The sequence below is a fragment of the Corvus kubaryi genome, unplaced genomic scaffold, assembly GCF_017639235.1.
Source record: "Corvus kubaryi isolate FWS band 111438036 unplaced genomic scaffold, C.kubaryi_AGA036_p1.0 66, whole genome shotgun sequence".
Lineage (NCBI taxonomy): Eukaryota > Metazoa > Chordata > Aves > Passeriformes > Corvidae > Corvus > Corvus kubaryi.
The window spans coordinates 5519783-5532998 of record NW_024582054.1 but is presented as its reverse complement, the minus strand read 5'-3'; the positions used below and the strand labels follow the sequence as shown (position 1 = coordinate 5532998).

Here is a 13216-nt window from a genome sequence, read left to right as displayed (position 1 = left end):
TTTGTTACTCAGCATTAACCAACACTGTGTTACTGTTCTCTCTTCCAAAATCTCCTGCTCCAGTACTCTGGAAGAATGATACCAGTCTCTTTCAATTGTCAGACTCAAGCACAAAATAAAAAGGAAATCTGAAGTTTTAGAATAACATCTTTCTGAAATTCTGTTTCACTTTATAGTGAAATTTTTAAGCATTTTTCATTTTATAATTAATAAATTTATAATAATTTATTTATAATGGATAAATAAATGGATTATTTATCAAATTGAAAACATTCTTTCCAGAAGAGATTCATAAGCAATCAGATAATTGCCATTGAGAATTTTCCAGTAATTTTGCACATGAAGTTTTTTGGGTGGCAGAAAATCTATCAAAGAATTACATTTTCTATTTCTAATTTTTAACGAGATTTAATTTAAAGTTGTAAGGAGCTGACATACAGCTGTTTCAGCTTTTTATTTTTGATCAAAATGAGAATAAGGAATCTTAAAGGAAATTTTTTTAGTCATTCTCAAACTGTGTGTTCTGAATTTATGTTCCACAAATGTTTGATATCTTCTATCAGTAGTACGGACTACACTCAGTCCATATATATGGAAAGTATGCAGAAAACGATAATGTATATTATATTCGTTGCTCTAGGCCTATTCTTAATGTAAATTAAGCTGACAACTGGATAATAGTGTATGCTGCTAGCTGCCTTTATCTGACTTCCTTCTGATTTTTCTTTTAAGGTTCTCGATGTACTTTGCTCTCTGTGTGTCTGTAATGGAGTTGCAGTCCGTGCCAATCAAAATTTGATCTGTGACAATTTACTGCCTAGAAGAGACTTACTTTTGCAAACACGTTTGATTAATGATGTGACAAGGTATAGTGATATGTTTTACTATTATATCAGAAAAAATTGAACTTCCATATCTTGGATAATTAATTGAATAAAATACTGTAACCTAAGAAATATCCCAAAGCTTTCAATATCGAGAAACACACTTTAGGAAGTGATAATGTCTTACGTAATAACTTCTGAAAAAAACCCATTTTTACTAACTATATGGCATTTGTATGGAACCTGTGCTCAACTAGAAATTGCTAATTTATAATCAGGTCTGTTCTAAAATGGGAACATGAAAGCTGCTTGTTTCTGAGTCAAAACAGGGCACAGACTATGTGAACATACTGTGAAGTACTTGTGTGTTTTAAGAGGGTCTTGATTTCCTGGCAACCTCACTCCTGGCTTTTTGACTTTAGGAAATGATCTTGTCATTTCTCTTTCGACTGTAAGTTTTTCAAAGCATGGAACCTCAACCTTAGAAGATGATTCTACAGCAGCTTTATTAAGTTATACAAAATGGGTCACTTTTTAAAATATTATAAGCAAAATGTGGGTATCTACACTTGTACTTGAAAAGTGAATTTGACAATTGTACAGCAATATAATTCATATGTCACACTTTATGTTTACACTAACTGGCTTACATTTTCTTTCTTAGCATAAGACCAAACATATTTTTGGGTGTTGCTGAGGGCTCTGCACAGTACAAGAAGTGGTACTTTGAGTTAATAATTGATCAGGTTGATCCATTCTTGACGGCAGAACCCACCCACTTACGAGTTGGATGGGCCTCTACTTCAGGTTATGCCCCCTATCCTGGAGGTGGAGAAGGATGGGGAGGCAATGGTGTTGGTGATGACCTCTACTCTTTTGGGTTTGACGGCCTTCATCTGTGGTCTGGTAAGTGCTTTGTGAGCTATCACTTATTCTTACATTTAGCATTTACCTACTTTTACCTTCCATTCCTTTGTATACATCACATGCTATTTTATAGTGAGCTACATTCAGAATTCCAGGTTCTCATGAAGTTATTTAGGAGTTCAGATCAGACTCCTTGTCTGAGATGCTAGCCAATATTGAATTATACCAATTAGACTTTTTAGCAGATTACTTCTATTTTCATGATTTTGATCACAGAATGGCATTTTCCAGATCTAGATCAATACTGACTTAATTCTGTCTGTTCAAATTCAATGGATGTATTGATCTCAGATAAATTAATTCTGTATGAATCTACATTTGCATTATTCTTTTACTTTTAATCTACAGTTGAAGGAAAATGACAGTTATTCTTAAATCTGTTGATAGAGCTGATAAATTGAATTAGAATTTTGATAAATAGTTTCATAAAAGACAGTTTTGCCAATTAAAAATTATAATTGCTACACTACTGCCAACTTCCTCATTTTAGTCCTTGTGTATAGAGCCTTTAATTATGAACCAGCACATTATTTTTTCTTCCAGATTTCTCTTGCATGCAAAGTAAACAATGGTTATTTTTTAGCTTGTTCAATTTATGGCTTATGTTTAATGTGCAATTTTCAAGGCACGTAGGCAAAATCCTTAGTTTCCACACATTTCTCAGTGCCTTTAAATGCCATATGTGTCTAGGCATTCTTCAACGGCTCTGAAAATAATAGAGTGGGGCCATGCAAATAAAAGGTGTCTTTTAAGGAGAGCATACATGAATACACTGAAGTAAATTTTATGACATTAATTCTAACAATTCATAATCTGAGAGTTTCATTTATCAATTATATTAGCATTGTTCTAGCATAGGGTTTTGTGTATAAAATACGTGTGTGCAGACACATGTAATTCAATATTTTATTTCAACACTATTGAACAATTATCCAATGTCAGAAATTATCTGTTTCTGGAGATGACTGGGAAGCATCTGTAACATACTCCATTAGAAATGGCCAAATAAAAAATTTTAAAAAATTAAGCCTGCTTAAATCTTATGATTACTAAATGCCTTTATCCTAGGTCGGGTACCCAGAGCGGTAGCATCTGTCAATCAGCATTTATTAGCATCTGATGATGTGGTTAGCTGCTGCTTGGATTTAGGTGTCCCGAGCATTTCATTCCGCATTAATGGACAGCCTGTACAGGGAATGTTTGAGAACTTCAGTACAGAAGGGTTTTTCTTCCCTGTTGTAAGCTTATCAGCAGGCGTAAAGTAAGTACAACTTAATTTTAATTGTTTTCTTTGCTGTCTTATCACACAAAATATTGTCTAAATTCTAGTATGATTTATTCTGCTTTGTTGCTTCAATTCTGTCCAAATAGCAGCTGGAAGAAGGCAGAAAACTACTGATTTGTTCAGCGATGATTTCGCTTAAAAGTGAAATGTGAGCCTGTAAACAATTTGACTAAGTGGCAGTGTCTGGAAAGTATTATTTTATGGGCATTTGGTGACCTAGGGGAAATTAATTCTGTTTCATTCCAATTATCAGTGGAAAAAACATGTTAGAAACACAGCACCATATTTGGCCCTAATTAAAATTCTCACTGGCTTTCTCAGAAGGGAGTAAAAAAATCCAAATCATCATGAAAACTGATACTGTGTTCACAGTAGAAAACAGAACTGATGAGAAGCAGCTTTGGAATCTCTTTACTAATATTGCCCATTTCTTACCTCTTCTATAGCTAAAATACTGAGATTCAAACTTACTGCATTCAATTTATATTGCTGTCTATGTTCAGTGAATTCAGAAAATCTCCTGTAGAATCAAACAGAATAAAGGAGGGTTGGGAAAGGTTTAGTAAATCAATTTCATTTATTCCCCTGGAGTGGCCATACTATATGTAGCTGCATTAATACTTTTTACTGTAAGAAATCTGCCAAAACTGGTGTGATTATTTTCTTTTTTTTTCATTCTTATTTGATGTTGCTTTTATATTTTGTGAGAGCATTTTCCTCTGTAGTTTGCAGTAGCTGATGTTAATAGCAAGTATATGTTGTCATCTGTGTCTGTTACTACCACAGAAAATGTTTTTCCATGAGAATCCTGAGTTCATGAGTTAAGGAGGGTGTTCTGGGGGCTTAATTTTTCTCCTCTTTTTAAAAACATAAACAAGATATGTTGATCTGGTAGTTCTAATATTCATATAGGTTTCTGGTCACACCATCACAAGACATGTAGGGACTAATTCCTAGAGATAACAGGCTCTGTTATGCATTTCTGTGTTTATTTACCTCTAGAGTTTGCCCTCTTGAGGACCAAAGTATGCAGCTTTTGTCTTTGTTGTTTTTCCTGGTATACTCTTAAATTTATATGAAAAATCTATATCTGCGGAGAAAAAGAACAATTTAATGGTTTACAAGGAATCTTAGTTATGCTTCTGGAACTCATTCCCAATTGTAATATTCAGTATAATACAGTTTGCTTTCTTAGAGTATTATGATTTTAGTGTTTTGTTGGTATTTCTCACATGTGCCAACTGTCTGCATGTGTGGACTGAGAAGTAACTTTAAAATTTTCAAGTTAGGTTTCAATTGTCCCAATAGTATTTTTAGAGTAATAGTCCAATTTAAATTAGATTTGTGTTTTCAAATCCCTTAAATCCATTAAAAAATTCACAACTTACAACCGTTTGATTTTAAGTGAGAAATATTTAAATATGCTACCACATTAAATAATTATTTTTGCTTTGTTCAAAACAAATTTTCAAAGAATAGTGGGTAGGTGATGGTTTTACTGATAGTATTGCTGGTATGAATGCTTGGTAACCCTTTGGTGTTTACCAAAACATGAAGCGCACCTGCATTTTTGTAAATGGCAATATAATAAATGTTTACATTTCTAAAATATTTATACATAATGATAGTATATACTGACTATTAAAGAGTCTAATTGCTTCATTGAAAATTGTACAGAGTTCGTTTCTTGTTGGGTGGACGTCATGGAGAGTTTAAATTTCTGCCTCCTGCTGGCTATGCTCCCTGTTATGAAGCATTGCTTCCAAAAGAGAAGATGAAACTGGAACCAGTCAAAGAATATAAAAGAGATTTTGAAGGTGTGAGGGATTTGTTGGGTACAACACAATTTCTCTCACAAGCTTCTTTTATCCCTTGTCCAATAGACACCAGTCAGGTATGTGAAGTTTGCAATAATGGGACCCATAATATATATCTGTTCAGAATTTAAATTCACAATATAAAAACTAAGGTAGCTTCCCTCTTTCTTAGTAGTTCTTCAGTTGTGTGTTGTGATGTACTAACTGATCTAGATGATCTTGGACATACAAATGTGGTGACTGGAACCTCTTCTTAGTTCTGAAATTGTTATGCTCTTTTCTCAGATTGCCCTTCCTTTTCATCTTGAAAAGATCAGGGACAAACTAGCTGAAAATATCCATGAACTGTGGGGAATGAATAAAATAGAACTGGGCTGGACATACGGCAAGGTATGTTTTGAATGACCTGTCATGGTACAGTCACCTGTATTAGGTTAAGTCTCCCACCAGCCCAAGCCTGGACTTGGAAATTGAACAGGGTATGTAAGGTGGTCTATACATTACCAACAACAGGTGACCATGTAAATTGGAAGGAGACAGTGGTATTAACTTTTGGGTGGCTTTTGTAAACATTCAAATTCCTCAAATTCCTTGGTTTTATTTCATTAGTTATGGAGGAGTACTTATAGTGTGCATTATAAATGAATCATGGGAAAAGTAGCTTTATATAGTTATGAGTAGCTGTCATTGAACAAAGATAAACGGTATTGCTTATATTGTCTTTACTACTGCAAAGAATTTACTGGATTTTTACTGTGATTCTTGATTCTGTCAGGAAAGTACCCTTTTCTGTTATTTTATTGCAGATACGGGATGACAATAAAAGGCATCACCCTTGTCTCGTGGAATTCTCAAAATTGCCTGAGACAGAGAAGAATTATAATCTACAAATGTCAACTGAAACCCTCAAGTGAGATTTAAATATCAAAGAAAATAAACTTTTTAAATTTTATTTTTATTCAAGCACATCATATTATTTGTAAGATTGAAAAACCATTCAAATATCTCATTCTGCTAGCTTTGCTAGAAGTCCCAGGAACCCAATCATACTGATTTCAAAAAACTTTGTCTCTAGAAATACAAAGGAAAAAACACCACCAGATCCTGTTGGTTTTAATAAAGTGGTAGGAATCTCAAGTCATAGATTCATGCCTTTTTAGTGTTTACACGACTTATTTATGATTTCTGATAAATTAAATATTTGGGTTTTAAAATACCATTATTTTGGGTTACTTCCATGTTTTTAAAATGTGATTTTTTCTGTGTATTTATACAATGCGTGACAACTATAATGTTGTGTTTCAATAATGCCGTTTTTATGCCAGAACCCTTTTGGCCCTTGGATGTCACATTGTTCATGCTCATCCAGCAGCTGAGGAAGATCTTAAAAAAGTCAAACTTCCTAAAAAGTATGTACCTTACGATAACAGTTGCATATTATAATATTTATTATAAATATAAAATGTTTTAAGTTCAATTAAAGAATACTTGATGTGAACCCCATACCTGATAAGGTCTTACAGATCTCTGGTTAGGCCACTGCCTTGCCTGTGGTGATTGTGGAATGTGAAAACTGCTGTGAACCCCCTCCTGAAATTATTCAGAGTCACAAACAGTCACATACTTAAACCAGGCAATTGTAGCAGTACATCACCCTAGAACATAGATTCCAAAGTTAAACACAACATTGCAGTGCTTTTCTGCCTCATGGTACAGGACAGTCTATTCATATGATGGTAAATGTATCTACTTCAAAGAGGGTTGACCATTTTACCGTAGAAGACAGAAACAGCAAGTTGGATACTCACCGTTTCACATCAGTTTCTTAACCCACCAGATGTCTTTTTTTCCTGAATGAAATTTATCCATGAGAAACAAAGGTAGTTTTTAAAGTGAGCAATAAAATATATGGTTTTATGACATGAAGATGGTATTCTTGATCCAGGTGATGGCATTAATTAAAAAAAGGAAAAAAGATCTTTTCTCAAGGTTCCTACTGCAAACAGTCTATGTAAATGTAAAATACCTATTGCCTATATGAAACATCCTAATGAATGGAAATTATTTGATTTGAGCAAAAGAGAGTCTGCATATGTCTAAAAGGGCAGGTAGTCCTTATGTAATATGGAAGGGTTGGAGAAGATAATAGCTACTGCTGAAAAATTACTAAACTTTTTATTCAGTGAAAAAGTGGTAAGAACAATAGTTAAAATGTTTTCTTCTGTTGGAAAAAAATGGTAATGCAGTCCTTACAGAATAGTGAACTAAAATACCATGCTTAATAATGCATAAAAGAGTTTCATAAGGATTCGTCATACAGATCTCTAAAATAGAAATTACTTGAAATGTTTAAATGAAAAATATAAAAAAGATATTACAAGTACTCATTCAATAACAATTTTGTTGCTTTGTAACAACCATTTAGGCATGCATATATGGATCTGAGTCACATTTAATTAGCTATTGTGCAAGTAGGTGGAAAATGAGACTGTCTGCTAGAATGCAATTTATATCCTAGTGAATGACCAAATACAATGCAAGGTTTTTGCAAAGCAATGGGAGACTAGGAGATTGAAAAGTGGAGAAAGTGACTTCTACCCTATGTCTGCCTCGTAGAAAGATTTAAATACCATACCTGGGACATCCTGACTCTCTATTTTGCTTTGTTGACTTACAGTTATATGATGTCAAATGGATATAAACCTGCCCCTCTTGATCTTTCTGAAGTGAAATTGTTACCTTCTCAAGAATTTCTAGTTGACAAACTAGCAGAAAATGCACATAATGTCTGGGCAAAAGACAGAATAAAGCAAGGATGGACCTATGGCATTCAGCAGGTAGGAACTTTTTTACATGCATTTGGAATAAGTAAAGAATGTGATATTTTGTATTCTAGAACATCATTTGGGAGGGAGTGTTAGTTAAGATGATAAATACTGAATGTCTTGAAATATCTGGAAAAGCCAGAGGGGGTGGGGAGCAGGAAAAGAAACCCTGCCAACTTTGAGAGGATTATCAGACTTGGACGGTGCATAGAACTCTTCTTCATCAATGCTGTTTCTCTTCTGTAATGTTTACAGGATTCCAAAGTACACTCTGTCTCATTAGGCAAAGTCTTTGTGGTGTCTAAACAGACTTTGCTTCTCATTGTCTTTTATAATCTCTTTCAGGATCTTAAGAACAAACGTAATCCTCGGCTAGTGCCATATGCATTATTAGATGAACGTACTAAAAAATCAAACAGAGATAGCCTCCGTGAAGCTATTAGAACATTTGCAGGCTATGGTTATAGTATTGAGCCATCTGACCAAGAGATAGGTATGTATTTTCAGTAAGAATCATGACCTTTTTTAGTGACATTTATAGTTTCATTCTATTATTAAAAGTGGTATTTTTCTCTGTTTATTTTTACAGCTGACCAGACAGTGGAAAAAGTCAGCATCGACAAGATACGATTTTTCAGAGTAGAACAATCCTATGCAGTGAAGTCTGGAAAGTGGTACTTTGAGTTTGAAGCTGTGACAGGTGGAGATATGCGTGTTGGCTGGGCCAGACCAGGCTGTCGACCTGACGTAGAGCTGGGAGCTGATGATCAAGCATTTGTATTTGAAGGAAGCAAAGTCAGTACACCTTTACCTCTTTTGATCTATGAACAGGATAGACAGGGAACTACAGGATAGGTTTCCTCTTTGTACTCCACATCAACTACTGGAATATTTTTGATTCATATAAAGATATCTCTGAGCTCTGTTTAATGCTGTATAGTACCTCCATTTTGGTTCTGGTAATGAGATTATGATAAAAAAGAAGTGTTGATTTATATGTATCTTCCTAGGCAATACCCGACTAAGTACAGAAGTCTGTCGTAACTATAGAGATACAGCATTCACTTCCATTTTTTTATAAGTTGTGTTTTACAAAAATCAAAGAAAGGTTCTTCATTAACTGAGAGAACCACAGTTGTGTTTTTCTTTTTCTGTCTTTTCTGCTTTTTGCACATCCTTTCCTCCCAAGCTTGACTCCTAAAGGACCAGAAGGATAATAATGACCCTGCATGTAAGAAGTTCAATCCGGTGAACAGTAGTTACCAGGTTGCAAATAGCTGAAGTTAGGGTGCCTTATTTGCTCTATGTCTCTGTTATCTCTAAGGCAAAAGTCATAATAAGAACTGCTTGCAAATTACTTTGAGATCCTAGAAAATAAAATATTTGGGTTTCTTTATTTATTTTGTATTTAACTTTTTATTTTAGCACTGTGTTTATTTACTTGGTTTTCTATTTAGGGCCAGTGTTGGCATCAAGGCAGTGGATTCTTTGGACGAAGCTGGCAACCAGGAGACGTGGTTGGTTGTATGATAAACCTGGATGACAAGTCAATCATCTTTACTCTGAATGGAGAGTTGCTTATAACCAGTAAAGGTTCAGAACTTGCATTTGCTGACTTTGGAATAGAAAATGGTAATTTCCCTTTTAAAGTCACATGGTTATTAGAAGACAAAACAATACAACAAGCAGAAAAACTAGACTGTCATAATGACTCAGAGAGCTGAGAAATCATATTTCACTGATGTGAGCCTTCAGACTGTGCTGTACACTAACTTCATAAAAATTTATTTTGAGAGTGCTTAAGTGGCACAAATTTAACTTCTTTTTTCCTTTAACCACATTAATGGGGTTTCAGCAGTCCGAGTGGATAAATTTTCTCACTGTTGCTAGGCTTTCTCTCTGGACTTCAGTGCAAAGAAGAAGTGGTAATAATAAGCACCCTGAAAAATTTCCAAAACCTGAAAATGTAGGCTCTGATAATCTCACTGGAGCATAAATGTACTATGTTCATGTCTGTGAAGGACAAATTGAGTACTCTGTGGTGAGAGTCTGCATCAAAAGAACAGATCTTTGCAGCATAACTTGAGTCTAATTTGTTGTTTTTTTCTCTGTCCCATTCATAACCTAGCCAAATTTCTCATTTTTTCTGGGATATTTTTCCTCTTCTGTTTTTTGCCTTTGCTTTTTCAAAACGTAGTATCTACATGACTGTAGTAAAGGAGATTGGGAATATTTTAAAACTGTTTTGCTTTATGTTTTCATTGATATTTTCTTTGTAAGTGTATCTCCTCCAACCAGTAATGGCTTCACACCTGTTAGTAATTGCCAGAAAACTTTGCAGTTGCTCACTGCCCTTCTTTGATCTTATCATTGATAGAGTTTTTCTGAAGGTAGAAAATGCAGGACAGCCTTAACAAAGCTGTTCTGAAGTCTTGAAGTTTAGGAGAAAAAATTTCTCCTTTAGAGGTTGTACTGTTGGCTTTTCCCTAATCTTGCTCCAAATTCTGTTTCTTGGGAAATGGTGAAATAAGTCAACAGCCTTTCACCCCTGTCTAAAGGTATCTGGTGATCAAAAAGTTGAGTCATAAAGAATGCTAGTGTTAAAAGAGTATGTATTTGTCCATTGTGAATGATGGAGAAATGAAGGCTGGCAAAAAAAATTGTAGCTACCGATGATAAAGTAAATTTTAAGCAAGTGTACCTGAACCTCATCTCAAAGTCCTTATGGAAACTTGGTGCTCTCAGAGACCATACTTACCTTTTGTTAATAACTTTGATGTAGACAAGGTTGGCTTCCAGTGTCCAGCTCATTGCATAAAGCCATGTTTATTAGTCTAAAATGAGAAAGATAACAAATTAAATGGGATAGTGCCTAAGTCCTCAGGGGTTTCGGTAGCAATTATATTGAACTTGGACACTAGTATTTAAGGCAGCTTTAAATCCTTGCTACTGTCATCACTTCATGTGCATTACTTGTAGGAGCTAAAGTTTAGCTCACAATAGATGGATTGAAAATAAACAATGCCTGGTTTTAAACGAAATGGTTTTAAACTAAGTTACTGTTGAGTTGAGTTTGGTTTTTTGTTTTTTTAGGTTTTGTTCCAGTTTGTGCACTGGGCCTATCTCAGATTGGTCGCATGAACCTTGGAATGGATGCCAGTACATTCAAGTATTACACAATGTGTGGCCTTCAAGAAGGTTTTGAACCTTTTGCTGTTAACATGAACCGAGATGTTGCTATGTGGTTTAGTAAACGGTTACCAACATTTGTCAATGTGCCAAAAAATCATCCTCACATTAAGGTAACATTACATATTAGGGAGACACCTGCTCAATGACTGTTTGTTTAGCAAGCTGAGACATTAAACCCTTACTAATACTTACTGTCATCAGATAGCTTGTCATATAACTCTATTAAGTCACTCTTAGATAATTCCAGATGATCTTGTCTATCTTCAGTTTCATTTATGGCAGTATGGATTCCTATGGATATACCTATCTAGTTTATTATATGGCTTACTAATTTATGTTGTGGTCAGCTACTGGAAACATGTTAGTTATGTTGGGGTTTTTTTTATTGTATCTTGCATGTACTTTCACTTTTTAAACCTTCTCTACTATACATTTTTCTGTATTGTTCAGCTGAAGCCTGAGGATATCTAAGAGTACCTGTGGTGTCGCAGATTGTTCCTTTCATTATGACGCACCAGTGATAGGAATTCAAAAACTCCCTAACTTATGTATCCTAGAGCAGAAAAATACAGCCTTTTTTAAATATAAAATGTTCCATATTCATATATTCCAAAATGATATGTTTGAATTCCTGAGATTTTTTATTATAATCTCTCTAGGCCATTTACTTTAATTTAGGTGTAGTCAATTATTCTCTAGTACTTGTCTCTGAATATTTCCTTCTTAAGCAAAATAAATTTCACTGAATTCCAGCTAAATGATCTCAGCATTTTTTCATTTTATCAGAATTTTTTCATCACTATTCCTGTCTTTTTGAAGTTTTTGAAATGTTCCTATCTCTGACTTTGAAAGCTTACTCACTTTTTCAGCACAAGGGAAAGTAATATCAGACTCAGAGTGCATAATGATCATATGAACAAACTGAATTGATATTTCTTATCATCAGTGGTAGAAAACTACTGATCCTTGTGACGCAGTTTTTCAGTGACTTGTGTAATCAAAGTGAATTAGTTTAATAAAATATAAACTTTTATTTTTTACTCCTGTATGGAACATCTTGAAAATACTTACTGTGGTCAGGATATATTGAATCTGTTGCTTCCCTTGCTCTTCAGGTTAAATTCAATGTCAGAGAACAAAGTGCATAGTTTTGAAGATAATTAATCATGAAAAATTTAAGTTGGCTCTTTCAATCTTCTCATCCTCTAGTCGCTTAATGGAAGTTTTTGGCATTTTTTGGATAGTATTATTTTAAAATATTTCTGTTATTTCTAGATATGGAGAATTGATGGAACCATTGAGAGTCCACCTCGGTTAAAAGTTACTCACAAAACATTTGGCACACAGAACAGCAATTCAGACATGATATACTGTCGTTTGAGTATGCCCGTTGAGTTCCACTCATCATTCAACTTCGGCATGGGTGTGGAAAATGCCTCATCTGATGTTTTCCAAAAACGGTTGGACTTGGGTTTAGTTATCCTATTTCATAATTTCAGTGTAAATGTATTATGTTCCATTACTCTTTATTATAGTACACTAAAATTTTCATACTTTTTCTTGGTCTAAGCACAGATTACCATAAAAGGCATGTTACTGTGATTTTTTTTTTATTCTTGATGGTTTTAGAGTCTTTTCTAAAGATGTGCATCAGGATTTATGGATCTTCATTGCTAAGCAGCTCCGTTCTTTCTGAATTGTTGGGCTTTGCAAAAGCTAGGCTAGAAAACCAGCTCAGAGTCTTTTGCCCACTGGGCTATTGCTCATCAACATTATTGTTCCAATAGTTCATTGTTGGAAAAGTCCCTAATTCATTAAAAGAAAAAAGATTGTGGGACAGGTTTTTAAAGACACCAGGTATTACTGAGTCTAGCACCTTTCAGAGTTATCGCCATCTTTATTTGACAGCTGTAAATCTGCCTCTTCTCCCACTCTACCTTAACAGCAATCAACTATTTTACTTGTATATTTGTATCCTGTACAGTCTTTGCTAATGCATACTCAGTACCAAGCAAACATTATTTAGCTTGTATGTATACTTAGCCTAATAATGACTAAATTTTTTACTACTCTTTTTTTTTTTTTAACTTATTTACTGATTTTCCTTTATCTCTAGAAAGCATAGCCAAGAAGTTGCTCCTCTTTCTACTACGGTAAGTAAATATGTTGAGATGCTTAGTTCTTTGACCGCTGTGAAGTAGATTTAGTTGTGGCAGCATGTTCATTAGAAATTGATTCATTGAAAGAAACCTTTTAAATAACTTTCTATGATATAACATTGTTTATAAATAATGATGTCCAGAGTTGCATGACTTGCAACTTGTGTAAACACAAACCTCACCATCT

General features: G+C 34.3%; 1 protein-coding gene across 14 annotated transcripts in view; it reads left to right on the top strand.

Moving 5' to 3' along the window:
• Nucleotides 1–13216, top strand: part of RYR3 (ryanodine receptor 3) — a 201778-nt gene that overhangs the window by 83193 nt on the left and 105369 nt on the right. For all 14 annotated transcript variants that reach the window (XM_042047577.1, XM_042047585.1, XM_042047581.1 and 11 more), the window contains exons 18-31: nucleotides 733–866; nucleotides 1489–1730; nucleotides 2820–3012; nucleotides 4714–4930; nucleotides 5139–5243; nucleotides 5660–5763; nucleotides 6179–6262; nucleotides 7531–7690; nucleotides 8024–8171; nucleotides 8268–8473; nucleotides 9136–9310; nucleotides 10772–10980; nucleotides 12146–12330; nucleotides 12987–13023. In XM_042047577.1, the coding sequence (XP_041903511.1) occupies nucleotides 733–866; nucleotides 1489–1730; nucleotides 2820–3012; nucleotides 4714–4930; nucleotides 5139–5243; nucleotides 5660–5763; nucleotides 6179–6262; nucleotides 7531–7690; nucleotides 8024–8171; nucleotides 8268–8473; nucleotides 9136–9310; nucleotides 10772–10980; nucleotides 12146–12330; nucleotides 12987–13023 (2199 nt within the window). The remainder of the gene's footprint in view (nucleotides 1–732; nucleotides 867–1488; nucleotides 1731–2819; nucleotides 3013–4713; nucleotides 4931–5138; nucleotides 5244–5659; nucleotides 5764–6178; nucleotides 6263–7530; nucleotides 7691–8023; nucleotides 8172–8267; nucleotides 8474–9135; nucleotides 9311–10771; nucleotides 10981–12145; nucleotides 12331–12986; nucleotides 13024–13216) is intronic.